At 35.7% G+C, this 19,024-nt stretch overlaps 1 protein-coding gene across 1 annotated transcript in view; it reads right to left on the bottom strand.

Moving 5' to 3' along the window:
* UGGT2 (UDP-glucose glycoprotein glucosyltransferase 2) overlaps positions 1-19,024 on the bottom strand; it is a 261,577-nt gene that overhangs the window by 207,619 nt on the left and 34,934 nt on the right. Inside the window, exons 3-5 of the mRNA XM_044667227.1 lie at positions 12,103-12,233; positions 11,333-11,445; positions 923-1,097 (exon numbers count right to left, since the gene is read on the bottom strand). Of these exons, the coding sequence (XP_044523162.1) occupies positions 923-1,097; positions 11,333-11,445; positions 12,103-12,233 (419 nt within the window). The remainder of the gene's footprint in view (positions 1-922; positions 1,098-11,332; positions 11,446-12,102; positions 12,234-19,024) is intronic.

The raw sequence follows: 19,024 nt of genomic DNA, 5'->3' as shown, positions 1-19,024 counted from the left end.
GCATACAATCAAATGTTATATGTACATATCATACATACAACTATGAATCCAAATAATTATTTTCATTTTGTTTGCATATCCTAATACAGAAATTATAACAATTTAGGTAAATTTATAAGAAAATATACAGAATCATAAGGGCAGCTTAAATAATTTTTAATAGCCTAGAGGAAATTTTAATTTTTTAAATTAAAAATCAATATAAACACCATGAGAGACAACATAGTATAGTGGCAGAGAACACTGCATTTGGAGTCAGAGGAAGAATATTTGTTCAAATGACTAGTTCTTACTTTTATTATCTCTGGGATAATTAACCTCCTCAACAACTTAGTTTCATTATCTATGAAATGAGAGGGCCAAGCTAGATAATCTTCCTACTCTAAATCTCCTCAATCATAAAACTAACTTATGTCTTGTGGGAATATTTTTTTAAATTGCTGTCTCTGCTTTCTATACCTATGTTGAGGGGCTCAGACTGGGCTCGTTCCTTTGCTGTTGCCACTTATGGAGTTGTAGCATGTTAGGAAGGTATGAGTTTTGCCAGTTCCCACAGATGCTTTGCTATCTGGGCTCCTCTCTCTTTTTACTCCAATGAGACATGTTCTTCCTGCTTTCCTTTGTTTTGAGGTGACTTATTTTCCTTTGTGTGTGTGTGTGTGTGTGTGTGTGTGTGTGTGTGCGCGCGCGCATGCGTGCGTGTGTATAGGGATCAGGAAAAGCAAAGAATTTTTTACTATGTCATCTTAATTCCCAGCATACCAGTAACCATTATTATGAAAGTAGTATGCAAACTAATTGATATTTATTCCTATTTCCATTGTAAGAAAGGAACAGTTTAAGGAATACTTTATATTATATAAATTAAAAGAAATGAAATTATTTTAACAGTCATGCTAAATTTGATATAAAAATAGTATACCTGAACATAATGTCGGAAAATGTACAGAATTTCTTCCTTTTGAGCTTTCTCAGAAAGAATTTTGTGAAATTTATTGAAGTCCTTAGTACCCATTTCTGCATAAAGTATGATGACTGGTAGGTTCTCAGAGGCTGTGGGATACTTATGATCTCCTTTAAATAAATATGGCCTAGGCCTGAAATAGAAAGAAAAAACACATTTTAATAAGGGTATACAATCATATATAAGAGATACTGACCAACATTCACCTCTAAGCATCTTGTTGATATGCTAAAAGGTAGACACTGATCTAAATTTGCTTGGCCGTTTTCTTTCCTCTCTGAGTGAATCCTGCCTACAATCTGCTCCAAACCACTTGAGTCTCCTCTGTAAAAATAAAATTAGGGTGAGCAATGCAAGGCACAAGGAACACTAAAGAGACTCTTGTTTATGAAAAAATAAACTATTTATTTAAATATATGTAAGGGGGAAAATGGTTTCTAATTCTAAGGGATTCTAACTCACCCAAATAAACTCCCAGGTCCTCCAAGGAACCATTTCTCCTGTGGTTCAGAGGCTACATTAATCCTCTCTGATCTAACTAACCAAATTTATACTATTCTAAATAAACCTAACCACTCTAACTCTTAACTTCGCCTTTAAGTTCTAGCTGGTTGAGTCTCCACAAGTTAGGGCTCTGAGCCTTAACAGACTCAGAGTCCAAACCAAAGACCAGGTTTTGTTTGGTCTTTTCACAGTTTAACCGATTTATAGACAATTAACAGATAAACGAATAGTGTTTCCCCCGTTGGAAAAGAAAACACTCTACTCCAAGTCTTTTCCTCAGATAGAGATAGAGAGAGGCAAAGATGTTACCTTCTCCAGCCCTGAGAAAAAAAGAAGCTGTGTGTGGCTCTGTTGACTGCCAGAAGCCCCTCCTGGAATGCCACACCCAGAGTGTGTAACTGTCATAGAAATAATGGTTATAACTGCCACCAGTTGAAATTAACCCTCTCTCTAGGCTCTATTTGAAACTCCAATTCTTTCTCAAGCCAGCTTCTCTATTTCTTATCTTTAAACTGTTATCAAAAAGTAGGTAATCTGAGTGGGTCTCCAAGGCAATTTGGGTGTGAGGAAAGATAATGGGGGTATAGGTGATTATAAGGTGATTGGGGAAGGAATGAAGGTAAGAAAAGGTATATAGGAGATAAAGGAAATGGGGTATGTAAGAGAGGGCAGTTCAAACAGGTTTATTCAGAGGCTTGAGACAGAGGCTATTGGGAAATAGGCTGGATCCTTCAAGGCAGGAAAGGTATCTCTATGGACACAAAGGAGTTGGGCCAGTCAGAGATGGTTTAAATCTGCCTTGAGGGCTTTCTCTTGTCAGTTTCTCAAGTCCCTTGAGGGAGGAGTTGAAGGGCTACTCCCTGTCAGTGAAACTGATGGGTTCAGGAGGAAGTCTTGGGTAAGGGTTTCCTCCCAAGATGGATGCCCGCTGCTCTCTCAGGAAATAAAGAAATAATTCCTTCCCTCTTCAACCCTTGCCTAAATTTTCAATACAATGATTCACGGAGGCTCTGAATTGGTAACAAAGGGGGTTTATTAATCTCAGGTTAATCAGAAGGAAAGAGGTTCAGGATTTTCTAACTACTGCTAGGGAAAGGGGTGATGGTGGGGGATGGGTTGCGGAGAGGTTTAGACTGAGAGAGTCTGTTCTCTCAGTGAGGAAGATTTAACTGCCTTTTAAGTAAAGTCTTTATCAAATCACTAAAACTAGGAGTAACTTATTTGAGGATACTCTACTTGTCTATAGAAACTAAACCCACAATGTCCAATCACCAAGCCCTCCCTTCCACCCAGGGCCCAAAGGAAATTCAGGGGAAGGGGAGGGATGTAGATGGAGAGATCAGGGAGAGGTCCAGAGAAAATGAGATAGGTCTAAATTTCCCCAAGACAAATAAGCACAGGCCAAGGCTGAAGCAATTAGGTCAAAGCCAACAAGCTAAGCCAAAGCAAAAGCCTCCAGCCACAGTGAAAGCCAGAAGGCAAAAGCCCCGTCAGTTGGAACTTCAACCTCTACTTATAGCTTCAAGTTCTAACTGACTTTCTGAAGAGTCTAAGACTTCTAACTGACTTTTTGTGACCATTAGAAATTACAGAAGCAAAAAGTTTCTGTTAGCCGCCTTGCATTACAAAACTAATAAAACAATACTTATTTTCTAATATCATCCTTATACCTCTAATGTCTTATTTTGGTACTTTATTTTCTCTCTAGATCCCTACTGTCTCTACATCAAAAAGCTATAATATGATAAGTATATAAGAAAAGGAATTCATCATTTAGTTGCAGAGATTCAAGAAGAAACGTATAATTTATAACCAGATGATATGCCTTCATGGCAGAAGCTCCTGAACTGTGTTTCAAAGAAAAGGTATTATTTTAATAGAGTATAGATGAAATTTAATTTAATTTATTTTTATTAATTTCATTTTATTTAAAATTATTTATTTTTAATTTAAATGTTTTTAAATTTTTTAAGTTTAAATTTAAATTATGTTAAAATTAAATTTTAATTTAATTTTTTGATTAAATTTTATAGGGTATAGAGAAAATAAGGGGAACAGTCCATTCCAGGCATGGATAGAATGGTATACAAAGAAATAAAATTAGGAAAGGACAGAATAGAATTTGTGACAGTGGTTAGTCTAGTTGGAATGGTAACTAGAGCACATGGAATTACATGTCAAATACATGTAAGCTGGAGAAAGGATATATAGTTACAACAGAATAATTTTCAAATTTATTATTTTCCTACAGAATGTAAATATAATTTTTTAAACAAGTGTAAGAACACTGAAAATAACAGAGGTAATGATAATAGCAATTATGGCTATCTTTTATATAGTGCCTTTAAGGTTTACAAAATGCTTTGCAAATATTATCTCATTTTTATCCTCGGAAGAACCCAAGGAAGCAGGTGCTATTATTATTTATATGATGAGGAAACAGGTAGGCAGAAGTTAAGTAACTTGCCCAAGGTCATACAGTTAGCAAAGTGACAGGAAAACTACGGCCTGTGGGCCAGATGCAGCCCCCTGAAATGTTCTATCCCTCAGCATGACACTCCTAATCTGACGAATACAATAAGTAGGATATAATACAATGAAACTTCGAAAGAGCTGCCTTAGAAACAGACTGACAGATGAGCATTTCCTTTCCTTTGGCCCCCTCTTTAAAAAGCTTGCCCACCACTGATTTAGCACATATCTGAGGCTGGATGTGAACTCAAGCATCCCTGACTCCAGTCTAGCACTCTATTCATCATGCCACCCAGATGCCAAGGTATAAATATCCTAAGTTTATTTCTATTCTCAAATGAAAGGCACGTTTTTAAATAAAAAGCTATGAAATGCTACAATGCCTTATTATAGTTTAACTGGAATAAAGGATTCCATCTATGGTTTTAATAGTGTGTCTTATAATACTGGATAGATTATGAAGTAACCAAAAGAAACATTAAAATAAACATTGGGGTTTCCCAAAAGTTTCCCCCAAACTGTGATAATTCTTAAGATTTAAAAAGTACTATGTACTCCATCATTTAAAATGCTGAGCTACATAATGAATCTAGACTATTTCTCCACAGAAATAAATATTAATTTCATAAGGAAAAAATTGTTAATTCTTCACTAGGAAGATGAAATCATTCTACCTAGTTCTGTGAGAGAAGCATGAATATATAACAACAGATGTTGCATAACAACTAACTTTAGTTCCATCTGGTCTTGCTTTTATAGACTTGTTGATATCAAAAAATATCTCTAAAAACTCTGAAATATCTAAGAGAAGGAAAGCAAAATCACAAAATATAAAACAAGCACACATATAGAAGGCAGAAGAGAAAAGAAAATCACTGATATTATTTTTATTAGGAAGGAGGAGTCCATTATTAGTCAGAGGTCTATTTGCCAAAATAAGCACTGCAATGATAACACCATATAGGTTCATTTCACATAACAAGAACGTGTTATTAATGTGTTCATGCAGGTTACTTTTTTAAAAAAATGTAGACATATATGCAGGAAAACCTCACTAATTTGAATTAGTTGGAGAAGAACAATCTAATTTGTAAAACAAATATAAACTGATGTTTTCTAACTTTCAGGTCATGTGATATTAACTCTAAATGCTAACAAACTGTTATGAGGTAGAAATTCTAGGCTTGCTTTAAAATAACAGAATAAAGTATGTAAATATATATAGATATTGTTCAGGAGCTTAAAAATTTTACTCTTTTCAGATGGTTAAGTATCCCCTTGACAGAGTGAAGGGCAATGACATATATTTGGCTGGGTCATGCCAAATTCACCATTGAGTTTCATATTTTTCCCTTGCATTAGGAAATTTCTTGGCTATCTGCCCACTTCTGGCAATAGCTAAATCCAAATACAATCAAACCAATATGACATCTTCAACAATTTGTTTTTTAAAACCTTAATGTAGAAATGGTACTACTTATCCATAAGAGTATTTACTTTGATAATTTAGACATGCTCAGTTGTTATTAATTACAACTTGTCTTGGAACTGTTTAATTCCTGGCAACAGAATTACAGGAGAAAGAAATGGAATAGAAATGCAATAATTAATTTTATTTCAAAGAACTGAAAAGTTATTGGTGAGGGGGCAGCTGGGTAGCTCACTGGAGTGAGAGTCAGGCCTAGAGACAGGAGGTTCTGGGTTCAAACCCAGCCTCAGCCACTTCCCAGCTGTGTGACCCTGGGCAAGTCACTTGACCCCCATTGCCCACCCTTACCACTCTTCCACCTATGAGACAATACACCGAAGTACAAGGGTTAAAAGAAAAAAAAAGTTATTGGTGACAGTTGGCACAAGAAAGAAAAAATGTGTCTAGACAACCCAACAATATACTAGCCCTGGAGCACCCACAAAATACTCTTGCCAAATGGATCAGATGAAATGGAAACGAAGTCTTGAAATCAGAAATACTGAAGCATGAAAGGGCATGAAGAAACTGAGGCAAGGAAAGATAGAGCAGCTGAACGTGAATTTGGACAAATGCCTGTCTGCCAAATGTCTGAGGGGGAAGGATGCAATGGAGCACATTTTTTACTTTCAGCATTCCCCTGAGACAGATGAAGAAAGAAGTGCCTATAGTCGCACATGTCTGAGGACACACAGAATGGCAGTTGCAGAAAGCCCTTGAAATATGTGGACCAGAAAAACTGATTCTCACTCATTTGATTTAATTTAAATTAAGTCTAAAGAGTCACCAGCATCACTGAAAAGAATCTAATCCCACAACTCATGATGTTGGTGAAAAAGTAATACACTGTTCTTAGCAATATAACAATGACAAAGACAAATGAAATATGATTGGATCAAACCATTCAGAAAAGCATCAACTGCTCCAAATCAAACCTGTCAGATGTGAATGCAACTGAGTTCATTAACCTCTCACTTTCCCTTCAAACAATGCTGCCCATCCAATGGGGATGGAGTCATGATTTCAATGAAATTTTTTAGCACTGAAGAAGCTTTTTGCAAGTCATGCATGTCTTTGCATGACCCAGCTGTGTCACTACAACAGACTGCACTTGCGTGTTGCTGCGTGATAGTCGTGTTGTTGCATGGAGCAAGTGTGAATTTGTGCTGCAGCATGATGCTGCTGTGCCGCCGCTTGATACTGGCACGTCCTTACACATCACTGCACGACAGACAGCCACAGCATGCCGCAAGTGTGAGGCTGCGTGGCACAAGTGGCCACTGTAGGAGGCGGGGTGGCACAGCATGCCAGTGACAGCCAGGCACACCACTGCTCATCATCACTCGGGGCAGAAACGTCTCTGTGTGCCGGGCTGCTGGTGCCAGACGACGCAGATGCCTCTGCGAGTTGTCCCAAGAGGGGCGTCGCCCTGGTGCCCGGGGCACGGCCCAAGGTCACAGACAGGCCTTTGTGCATCACCACATGGCGCACTTGTGTCGTCCCCTGGTGCCAGGCTTACCTTGTGAGTGGTGGCAGGATGCAGCCATGCCGCGCCATGTTACTGCGTGTCGCAGACGTTCCTGCGTGCAGTTCCACGATACGTTGTGAGGTAGCACCACGAGGTGCCAGTGCGGGCCACAAGCGTGCCACCACACGACGTAGACACGCTGCTGCATGGCGCAGGCCTGCCTTCACCAGGTGCCCCACAGCCCCTTGTCATCACGACTCAGGGGTGTCGTTGCATCTCAGTGCAGGACGGATGTGACACTCGTTGCTGCAGGCAGCCCTCGTCTTTTCATGAGGAATACTTGGCAATGTTCTTCATTAGAGGCCCACCCCTCGCTCCCCCGTGGAACGCTCGCTTTGGCTGCTCAGCTATTCTTGGCTCTAAGCTCATGTTCTTTGCCTTCTGGATCTTATTCCAAGTTCTCCACTTGTGTGAAGAAACGGCTGTTAGGACCCGAGAGACCCTGACTGCGGTTCCTCAGTACTTCTTTTGGACTTCAGCAGCATTCTTGCTTGGACCTAGAAGCTCTGGATTCTGGCTCTGCTGTAGGATTTGGCCCCTGTTGGCCTGCTGAAAGCTGTATTGGTTCAGAGAAGCAGAATGATGGCCCCACTTTGGTGTGAGACCTCTACTGCACTGCTACTGCTGCAGACTTCCAACTCCCTCCTTTCTCTATACCACTTTAGGCCTCTCTGCCCAGGGGGGACACACCAAGTTCCCTTTTCACTGTGACCTGGATCCGTGACCTGGAACTGGGTAATGGGTGACACCTGAACCGTTACACACCCTGATATGGGTCTGGGAATGTCCTGGCATGTTTGAGACCTTTGCTTTACTCACTACAGCCTTCTCCAAGGACAGCAATGCTCCACGTTCAGAATTCTTCTGGCTTTACCCATCACCATATGCCATATATACTGTCTGTCTGCTGAGTTGGGCTAAACAAAGCATTGAATGTGACTTTTCTGTCTTTTCTTTCCAGGATTTGGCCTGGTACGTTCTCTAGATCCATTTGGAGGAATTTTTTGGAAAGGAACACATCACAACACTTCTTACCATTCCTCCATACTGGCTCTGCCCATGAATTTCTCAAGGCAGCAGGCAACTTCTTAGTATCTCTTAATTTATCTCATGTAAGTCATGTTTATGCAGTCATTCCTAGTGTTCTCCTTGTTAAAGAAAATAGGAGCTAAACAAGGTGGTTTGTTTTCTCTCTGTCTGTTATTCTCCTCCCTGCTGATCCAAGGTCCAAATCCTTCTTGAATACCTCTTTCTCTTCTAAAATAGCAAAAACAACAACAACAAAAAAAACAAATCTATGACAACCACTCTTTTATTTTTGTTCTTAGATTTCTTTTTCAGCCTCAGTTCATACTGGGCTTTTGCATTCCTGATATCTTTTTCATAGGATTGTGTTTCATAATCTATTATCTAGCCTTGCTGTGGTCTTCTACACATTTATTTCTTGAATCTGAGCTGGTGGTAGTCATCAGTATCACTATTGTGTATTGTGTATCAATATCAACTAATCTATTCAGATGAATTACATTTTTCTTCCTTTTTTGGAATTATTTCCCTTTTATCTTCAAAATTTTATGTAGAACATCTCCCAAACTTCTTAGACTAACTTCCCCTGATGTATTGTATCCCAGGGGAACCTATTTTTCCTCTGACTCCTTTAAATCTGTATTCTCATAATCAAGGATCTACCAGACTATGTCTAGTTTCCTTTTTTTTTTATCACAAACTCTAGGACTAAGTGGTCACTTCTCCCTACATTCCTATCATTTCCACCTCAGCCATGGGTGGAAAGAGAGCGAGGGCTCTGTTACTGAGAATCAGATCCAGAAGATTTCTTTCTGTATTTCTTTCTGTTGGTTCTTCCACAATCTTAAGAACGAGATTCTTATTAGAACAAATAAAAAACTATTAGCTACACTGCTTTTTGAAGAGAGAGAAAGCTCTAGCAGATGTCTGACTGACTAATACATTAATGGTAGAGCTGTACATTGATCTAAACATTCCGTAAAACAATTTTGAATAATAACTCAAGTCACTAAACTATGCCATTAAGAGTCCAAAGAAAGAGGGAAACAACCCATATGAACAAACATATTAAAGAATCAATTTTTGTAATGGCAAAGAACTAGAAACAATATGATTGCCCATTAATTGGGTGACATTATGAACATATTATGGTATATGAAAGTAATGGAAGAAAATTGTACTGTAAGAATTGACAAATACCAGAGATCCAAAGAAACATAGTAAAATTTCTAAGATGTAATATAGAGTGAAATGAGTAGTCAGGAGAATGAAGAAACAACTTATAAAGCTTCAGAATTCTGATCAATGCAGTGACCAATCTTCACTTTAGAAGACTGATAATGAAATGTGTATCCCAATTCTTGTTAAGAATAGTCTAGAGTTGAGGAATGAGATATAACATTTTTTGTCATACCAATTTGTTCTGCTTAACTATACACATTTATTACAAAAGAGGGTTTCTACAGAAGGGAAAGGAGAAGAGGGGGACATAAGTTAGTGGATATTGATAATAATGGCAGAAACAAAAAGAAATAAAAGTATCAATGAAACATTTTTAAAAGTAGACAGAAAAAAGCAAAAGAAATCTCAGAAGGGGTCACAGACAAGGAGGGTTGTTTAACTACTACATTTAAAACTTTTACAACTTTACAAAACAAACTATACATGAGTCCACAATTTTATATACAATATTTTCTGTTCTTTTTTATTGAAGTGTAATGTTTTTGAGATCATTATGAAAAATAAAATTCTAGGAAGGATAGAATGTCCAAATTCAAGTTACTTTGTACTAACTTTTTGCAAAGAGTACATTTAAAGACCATAAATCTGTTAGAATTATTGTTAACACTAACACCATTATCTATCTAATCCAGACTTCATATTCTACCAGTTGTACTAAGCCCTACAACTTCATAGTGGATAATAAATTCATATCATTGAAAAGGGATCAACCTGAATATTCACATAGGAAAAAAAAAGGATGAAAAATGTATATTGTCAAGATTAGGTCATGCATCTGGACTGGAAGTCGTCCTTCAAGTATATCAGCAAATTAGAAAAAAACCTGCAAGGTAAAAACGGTATAAAATAATGTTATTTCTTAACTCTTGCCCTCATTGTCCTCTCAGTCTATCTTCCTAATTCTCTCTACCCCTTGAGTAGCATTTTAGCTATTCAAGTGGACAATTATTTATGCTTAGATTTGAAGAGAAAGAAGAAATCAGGGTTCAAATCTTCCAAGTTTACATTTGGTAAATACATATCTAATGATCCTAAGCTTTTCGCTGTTACAAAAGCTATCTTTTTTAATATCTATTTTCTCTTAGTGATGCTAAAAGGTTGCAAATCATGGAACACTGTAATTTCAAAAGAATATAAATATGAATGATCCAAATATTAATGGAAAGATAAAACTGCAATCTAACCATACCATATAATATTAATAATATGAGAAGTGGTATATAAGATACAAAGGATACATACACATATTTATAAATGTATGCAGTAAAAGAAGTGGGATATTTATGCATCAAAAAGAGGAAAAGACACGAAATGTTAAAAGAACCAGAGCAAAGACTATAAAAATAGACAGATTATTAATGGAGAGTTTATAGAAAAATATGGGGTGAAATTGCATAGGATGAGAAGGCATTGAAGGGTTACAATTTAATTCAATGGAAGGTTTACTTATACCAATGAGATCATAGATCAAAGTAAAGGGAAATACAGAATAAATAATTCCTGGGGAGAGTGGATGTTCCATTTCACTAATTAACCTTTTGTTAATTTCTCAATTTAGATTTGTAATAGGTACTTAAGCAGTCAATATTGAATACAAGTCATATCATGATTTAAGAAAATTACTCCTTTAAAATTTTCATAAGTAATTCATATTTCCAATAAAATGAATGAGAAAATTAAGTATAATTGGGCAAGAAAAACTTTAAAATACTTGATTTTACAGCAATTTAAAAATATAGATACTTTTAAAAGCTTATATGCGGGAATAGAAATTATTTATGAAAATATACAATTCCAGTTGTTTTCAAGTGTGTCTGACTCTTTGTGACCCCACAAAGAGTTTTCTTGGCAAAGATACTGGAGTGGTTTGCCATTTCCTTCTGCAGTTCCTTTTATAGATGAGAAAACTGAGGCAAACAGACTTATGTGACTTGCCCAGGGTCACCCAGCCAATAAGTGTCTGAGGCCAGATTTGAACTCAGGAAGATGAATTCTCTTGCTTCTAAGCTTGGGATTCTTCTATCCAAGAAGCCACCTAGCTGCCCTATTTATACAATTACAAAGGTTTATTGTAATAATATTTCCTTTGTGAACTACTTCTTGTTCTATAGGTATTCATTTCAATTACCTCATAGCAGCCTTCTTCAGAAGTTTTTTAATCTCATTAGTTTTACAGGTGCACTCCTTATGTATAACCACAAATGCACTGCAATCTTCTGGTGGTTGTTCATCAGCAGCAATCTAACATTATAAAGATGATACTTAACTAGGAAGGTTTAATTGCAATCCATTTTTAAATTAACATATTTATTTGATTAAAATAAATCAACTACTATCAAACTTCTGTTCTAATTAAAGTAAAAACTTAAAAGAAAAAATCATAGAGAATATTTTCAATTTTGTTTTTAGCAAGAGAAGAAAACTACAAATATCAATTTATTCCAGCTAATACTGAAATCAAAATTTATATTAAATTTTCTAAAATTTTAAAAGGTAATCCCACATTCTACCCAGATACAAAAATTTTCCCTTATTATCTGCCCCATCTCACAACATACATAACAAACCAGTGAAATATTGTATTATATATTACTTAATTTTTTGACCCTTACCTTCTCTCTTAAAATTGATCCCATAGTATTGCTTCCAAGGAAGAAAAGTGGTAAGAGCTAGGCAACTGGGTGTCATACAACTAGGAAATGTCTGAGACCAAATTTGAACCCAGGACTTCCAATCTCTAGGCTATCCACTGACCGAACTAGCAGCCCCAAGTTACATTTAAGTTTTAAATGTTCAGTTTACAAACAAAATGTTATCAGTAGGCCATAGTAATTTATATGATGACTCTCTATGCAATATATTTGGAAAATCAAATATAGTCAAGCCGATTTTACATACCTGTTGAAACATCTGAATGGTTGGTGAGTATGCTCTTATAGATAAGGCAAATTTTAAGAGATTAATCTGCAAATTGTTTAAAAATTGTCCTGCTTTTTTCAATATTAAGTTGTAATATGAGTATTCTGAGTCTGTAAAAACAAAAACAAAACAACAACAAATGTGGGGGAAAGAAAAATTTGTACTTAAAAGCTGTCCACTTTTACTTTTATAAGGAAGGAAACTAATCTATCAATATTAAAAATTTTTATATTCCAGCAGTGAATATCTCTGATATAAGGAGGAATGGAAGCCTGAAAATTAAGATCTTTGTTCTGTTACTAACTTCATGTATAATCATAGAATGCTGGTTACTAGAATAAACATACATCTATAATATGTGTTTTCTAAACCTGCTTGCAGAATCTGTCTGGGAGTTTCAGTCCCTTCTAAAGCTGTTCAAATGATTTCTACTGTCATGACCAGACTTCCTGGACAGCTGTAGATAAGAAATCAGAACCTGAAATGGTTATTAAGCAAGAGAATGCATTATACATATGCTTTCACACATCAATACCCAAGCAGAGATCATGCAAAAATATCAATCATTATAGTATTTTTATTCAATGAAGATAATTTGTTACTCTAGAATTATAAAGGTCACTGAAAGAATGCACATAAGAAGACAATTCAATCATTTAACATTTAGAGAGTTCCTACAAAGCACAAGGTACTGTGTGGGATACAAAGGTGAATTATAAATATTATGGTCACTGCTATCAAGGAGTTCACAATCAAGAAGAAGAGTATCAGTTATCAATTTTTTAAAAGCCTCTCATAGAAGAGAAACATAAAACATAACCTCTGATTGTGAGGGGACAACAAATCTAACTGTGAAACTAAGTAATACAGATCTGAAAAATTAGTCTAAAACAGACATTCCAAACTTTATCTACTCACAGGAGGGAAGAGAAGCTTGTCAAGAGGTAAAGGAAATATTTGGTAAAGATTTGATCCTAATAAAAAAAAAACAGTGAAAAATTTGAGGATGGAAAGAAAACAGAAAAATCAGGACAGGCCCTGCTCCTAAAGAGTTCGCTCTTTAGTTGAAGCAGGCAAGGAAATTTAGCTATGAAAGAGAGAAAGTCCTGAAACTAAATCTTGTGTATTGAAATTTTTTATTAAAAATTAAATTGTTTTATTTTTTTCAGTCCATGATAAACACTAGAATTTGTTACCTTTCATATTGAATAGGAGGTATGGTAATGTTTGCTTAAAATCAAGGGATAATAGAACCAAAAATAAAGTATATAACTCCTGGTCTAAAACACGGACATAGATTCAATATTATTAAAATTCAGAAAAGGGAAATATTTGTGTCTGAAATAATACTGAAATAACTTCAATAGGAAATAGACATATGAACTTATCAGTATAGACAGATGTTTCCTTCAATAATTCAAAACATAACCCAGGCCTGCCCATTCTGGGCTGTTCTTTCTCATGTCTTCCCATAAGTTTTCCATGGGGAATTCACTGAAAGTCCTAGAAGCTTTCTTTCATTTCTATTGGCTTCATAATAATAGACTTTTTATATAGTGCTTCATGGTTGGCAAAGCATTTTACAAATATTATCTTATTTGATCCTCACAGCCACCTGGAAAGGAGGTGTTATTATCCCTGCTTTATAAAAGAGAAAACTGAGACAGTGATTTACTTAGGGTAATAAAGTTAGTAAACTATTGAGGTGTATTTAAATTCAGGCCTTCATTCACAATGACAACAATGAAACACAGCTCTGTTAGCCCCTTAATTTTGACACAATATTAACTCATCTTCTTTTTTGAATATACAAGTTCTTCTTAGCACTTCCTTAATTGTTATGTATTGCAACCTACTCATGCCCATCATATACCTCTCCATTGCTCTGTCAATGATATTGATTAATATTAAAAATAATATTCATTAATTTTTGGAGACTGTATTCCATGCATGATTGCTACACAATTCTGGCAGAATATTGGTACTAAAAAGTGGTTTCTTTTGGTTTCTGGGAGATTTTGGAGTCATTTAAAGTGCTCTGACATTTCCCAAAGGCAATTTTCCCTTTCATTTTGTTGGATTTAAGTCTGAATCAAATTTGTTTATTTCCATCTTTTTTCTGCTTGGCAAAGAGTCACATATTTGCTTACTGAGGTGCTTTTTATGCTCTTTTGTTCTCATTATGAAAATGGATTTAAATCTGGAAAATAGCTATAAGAAATTATTGTAATGGACCTCTATTTTCTCTTGCATCTATATCACATTTTTATCATTAACTTTTTCAAATAGTTGTTTTATTGGCACACAATCTTTTTCTCAAAGAATCACAAAAATTTAAAGTTAGATATACATCAACCATTACCTAGTACAACCCAAATCAAAAGTAATTCAATCAGCTTCTGTTTAAAAACTTCAAATTAGATGGTATCCACTCTACCTCATGAAACAGATCAATCTGTTTCTGGAGTTTACTAAATGTTAAAAAAGTGTTTCTTGACATCATTGAGCCTAAAATCTTTTTTTTTTTTTCAATTTTTGCTCCTTGTTTATTATTCTATATTTTGGGGCCAAACAAGTCTAATCCCTCTTCTATAAGACAGCCTTTCAAATAGCTGGATACAACTATAATGTTTTGCCTCCTCTTGTTCTGGCAAAATATCACCAATTCATTCAAACAATTCTTATATGATATAGACCAATGATTCCCAAAGTGGGCACTACCGCTCCCTGGTGGGTGCTGCAGCGATCCAGGGAAGCAGTGATGGCCACAGGTATATTTATCTATCCTATTAATTGCTATTAAAATTTTTAAAAATTAATTTCCAGGGGGCTAAGTAATATTTTTTTCTAGAAAGGGGGTAGTAGGCCAAAGAAGTTTGGGAACCACTGATATAGACTAAAGGCCTTTGACCATCCAACATACCTTCCTCTATTTATATGCTCAACAATTTATTAATGTTCTTTCTAAAACATAGCATATTGTCCATGTGATATTATCTGATCATGGTACATTATAGAGACATTATCATATTTGTAGAAACTATGACTCTTGTGATATTGGAAATTTGGGAGTCCTTGAACTAATTTTGAGGTCCCTGGTCTAAACTTCCTGTGGACATTTAGATCTCTTTCAAACTACATTTCCCATGACTCCTCTTGCATAATCACATATACAGGAAGTATAATAATCTAAGGAGAAGAATAAAAGGAAGTGCCTGAAAGGGCACGACCTCTTTTTCCAGCTGAAGTAGCTTGGTGGGCATAGGTAATGGCGGGACTTTTGAACTAACTCAACAGGCATGTGGCTTCATTTTTCTAAATGGCTTTCAATAAACCCTTTGAAACCATGATATTTTAAATTTTATCACTCTATATTAATTTTATTTCTTATACTCTCAAGGTATGTAATTATCTGCCTATGTCTCTCCCTAATCTAAACCTCTCCAGACTAAGCATTCAGGATTCTCTCAAAATATATCCACAGCATAGCATACTCTTGAAGTCCTTCACCATCCTGGTAAAAGTTATTTAACCTCCTTGAGGCTGTTCTCTCATCAATAAAAAAGGGTAATAATATTTGTACTATTTACTTTGTGGCAATAATTATGAGAAAAAGGTGAGTTATTCATTCCAGATCAGTTTTCCATTTGATTTAGCTCCAGGATGCTTCTTAAAATAAAAAGAATTTATCAAGTTCTCCTAACCATTTTAATTTGTATATTTGATAGTAAGTATCAACTCTTTATGAGGGATTCGGTGGCAAATCAGTCCAAATTAGGAGAGAGGAAAACATCTATTATACAAAACATGTAAATTTATATATTATATAAAAACTTCTACTTTGGGGGTCACACCATTTCCTGCCTAATCTCCAGCCTTCAGAAGGAAGAAGGGAAAATAAATGGCATCAGCAAGACAGTGTATGATAAACCCAAAGAGCCCAACTTTGGGGACAAAAATCCACTATTTGAAAAAAAATGCTGGGAAAATTGGAAAACAATATGGGAGAGATTAGGTTTAGATCAACATCTCACACCCTACACTAAGATAAATTCAGAATGGGTGAATGACTTGAATATAAGGAAGGAAACTATAAGAAAATTAGGTGAACCCAGAATAGTATACCTGTCAGATCTCTGGGAAAGGAAAGATTTTAAAACCAAGCAAGAGTTAGAAAAAAATTACAAAATGTAAAATAAATAATTTTAATTACATTAAATTAAAAAGGTTTTGTACAAACAAAAACGATGCAACCAAAATGAAAAGGGAAACAACAAACTGGGAAAAAAACTTTATAACAAAAAACTCTGACAAAGGTGTAATTACTCAAATATACAAGGAACTAAATAAATTGTACAAAAAAATCAAGCCATTCTCCAATCACTAAATGGGCAAGGGATGTGAACAGGCAATTTTCAGGTAAAGAAATCAAAAGTATCAATAAGCACATGAGAAAGTGTTCCAAATCTCTAATAATTAGAGAAATGCAAATCAAAACAACTCTGAGATATCGCCTCATACCCAGCAGATTGGCTAAAATGAGAGCAGGGGAGAGTAATGAATGTTGGAGAGGATGTGGCAAAATTGGGACATTAATGCATTGCTGGTGGAGTTGTGAATTTATCCAACCATTCTGGATGGCAATTTGGAACTATGCCTAAAGAGCATGCCTGCCCTTTGATCCAGCCATACCATTGTTGGATTTGTACCCCAAAAAGATCATAGGGAAAAAGACATGTACAAAAATATTTATAGCTGCACTCTTTGTGGTGGCAAAAAAAAACTGGAAAATGAGGGTATGCCTTTCAATTGTGGAATGCTGAACAAATTGTGGTATTGACTCTCCTTCAAACACTCTTAATTACTCAGTTCTTCAATTTACTTGCTTCCCATGACCTATTCCTTCATCTCATTTCAGTCACAAAAAGATGATAATACTCTTAATCTTTCCTACAACTATAGCACACCTCTATATTCAAGAATTCCAAAATCCCAAGATCTTACCATAATCTACTGGTTCAGTGGTACCTTGATACACAAGTTTAATTTGTTTCATGGCCAAGCTTATAACTCAATTTGTTTGTGTGCCAAAACAAAATTCCTCTTTAAATGAACAGAAATGCAATTAATCTGTTTAGGCCCCCCCCCAAAAAAAAACACATGGATTTTTTGTTTTATATGCTTTTAAATACGAAAGTGTACTTTATAAATAACAAATAAATTTATTTATAGACAATAAGAATGAATATAAAAAATAAACTTTGCTTATGAAATGTTATTTATCTTCAAGGTCAGGTGAAGACACTGGCTAAGAAAGTTTTCTGTGCTATCACTTAACAAAATTTACTCTCTACACATGTAATGTTACATTTAATTGCAAAATTGACCTTATACATTACTTATGATATGTAAATTAATTGCTATATTTTTTTACTTTACTTAATTGTCATCATTTTTCTTCATTGAATTTTTGTTGTTTGCCACACTTGCGTCAATTTCACTTAGAGGCTGGTTCAACAAAAACTTTTTCATGGAAGTCTGTTTATTCCTCCCTTTCAGAATTGTAAGAGGGAAAATTTAGGTATTTATAGATATATATTAAAAATATGTGGCCGCCAGGAATCAACAATTAGGTTGATTCCGTAATCAAATCAGACCCAAGTCAGCATCGGGTTGAAGAGTTTATTTACAATCAGTAGGTAAAAGTAGGAATAAAGAGAAAAGGAGAGGCTAGTCCAGGCCAAAGGCCTGGACGGAGGGAGAAGGTTAAAAGGCTAAATAAATGAAGCTGTAAGCCACAAGGCCCAACAGCCAGATAGATAGGCAGAGGTTAGAATTGGCCCAGCTAGGCCAAGGAAGTCAGCCTAACTTACCCACGTGACAATATTGAGTGTAATCTGTCTGTGGTCTCAGGAGATGCTTCTTCTTCCAGTTCGAGACGGCAACTGCCCCCATAGGAAGTTCACTCACTTACTTAAAGAGATAGTGTCTTTCATCACTTCCTGTGGTCCACCTCTAATTCAAATGGACAAATGGCAGTTTCTACATTGATTTGGACTGCCCAAAGGGCAGTCCCTTATTCTTGATTTGTTACTTATTGTCAAGTGTGGGTAACTCGTCTCCCCTCCCCACTAAGGGAGGTGAGAGTGACATCATTAGCACGCCTGGGTTGAGTAGATTTTTGACTATAAATGGGATCGAGCTAATTCTATTTACACAGAATGTTTGGATAACGTGTGAAACACGTGTCATTACATAGCTCCAACACACGCCTTGTTGCAACTTTTTCTGGGCGTGTCTTTTCAATAAACTCTTTAATTTTTTCCCAAATCCTCAACATTTCCTTAATCTTGCTTGTACTGATTGCCTCATCCACTTCAGGCTCCTCCCCACTAGCTAATTTCCTGCAAAACCTCTGTATGCTGCTGCTGCTGTAACTCCTTCAATTCCTTCCCTGACAGGACTTGTGGTTAAAAGTTAAGAAATTTGCCAAAAACAACAACAACAACCCCTGATAATAAAGGCAAAAATAAAGAAGAAAGCAAAAGCAATTCAATACAGATGTTCACACAGCCAGATAAACACTGAACTAAATGAGACCAGCCTCATGTAACTTGTGAAACCAAATGTTTGGCAGACTATCTAGTGGAGGGTGGCAGAAGCTCATGATTCAAATATCTACTTATGACTTAAAGCAAAAAATCCTGGTTGTGACTGCTCCTATCTGAAATTGCTGGTGACTTAAGGTGCTCCTGAATCAAGGTATTATTGTATTCGTGCAATTAATTTTCAAGACTTCAAACATTTAGGTGATTTTATTTGTAATTTCATTTTCACTTTCTTTTTTATATTCTTTTATTTTTTTATGTTTTATTTTCCCCCAATTATAAGTAAAAAAATT

Source organism: Gracilinanus agilis, chromosome 3, assembly GCF_016433145.1.
Source record: "Gracilinanus agilis isolate LMUSP501 chromosome 3, AgileGrace, whole genome shotgun sequence".
Taxonomy (NCBI): Eukaryota; Metazoa; Chordata; class Mammalia; order Didelphimorphia; family Didelphidae; genus Gracilinanus; species Gracilinanus agilis.
Note: the sequence above shows the minus strand (reverse complement) of the source record. Positions and strands in the feature narration are given on the sequence as shown.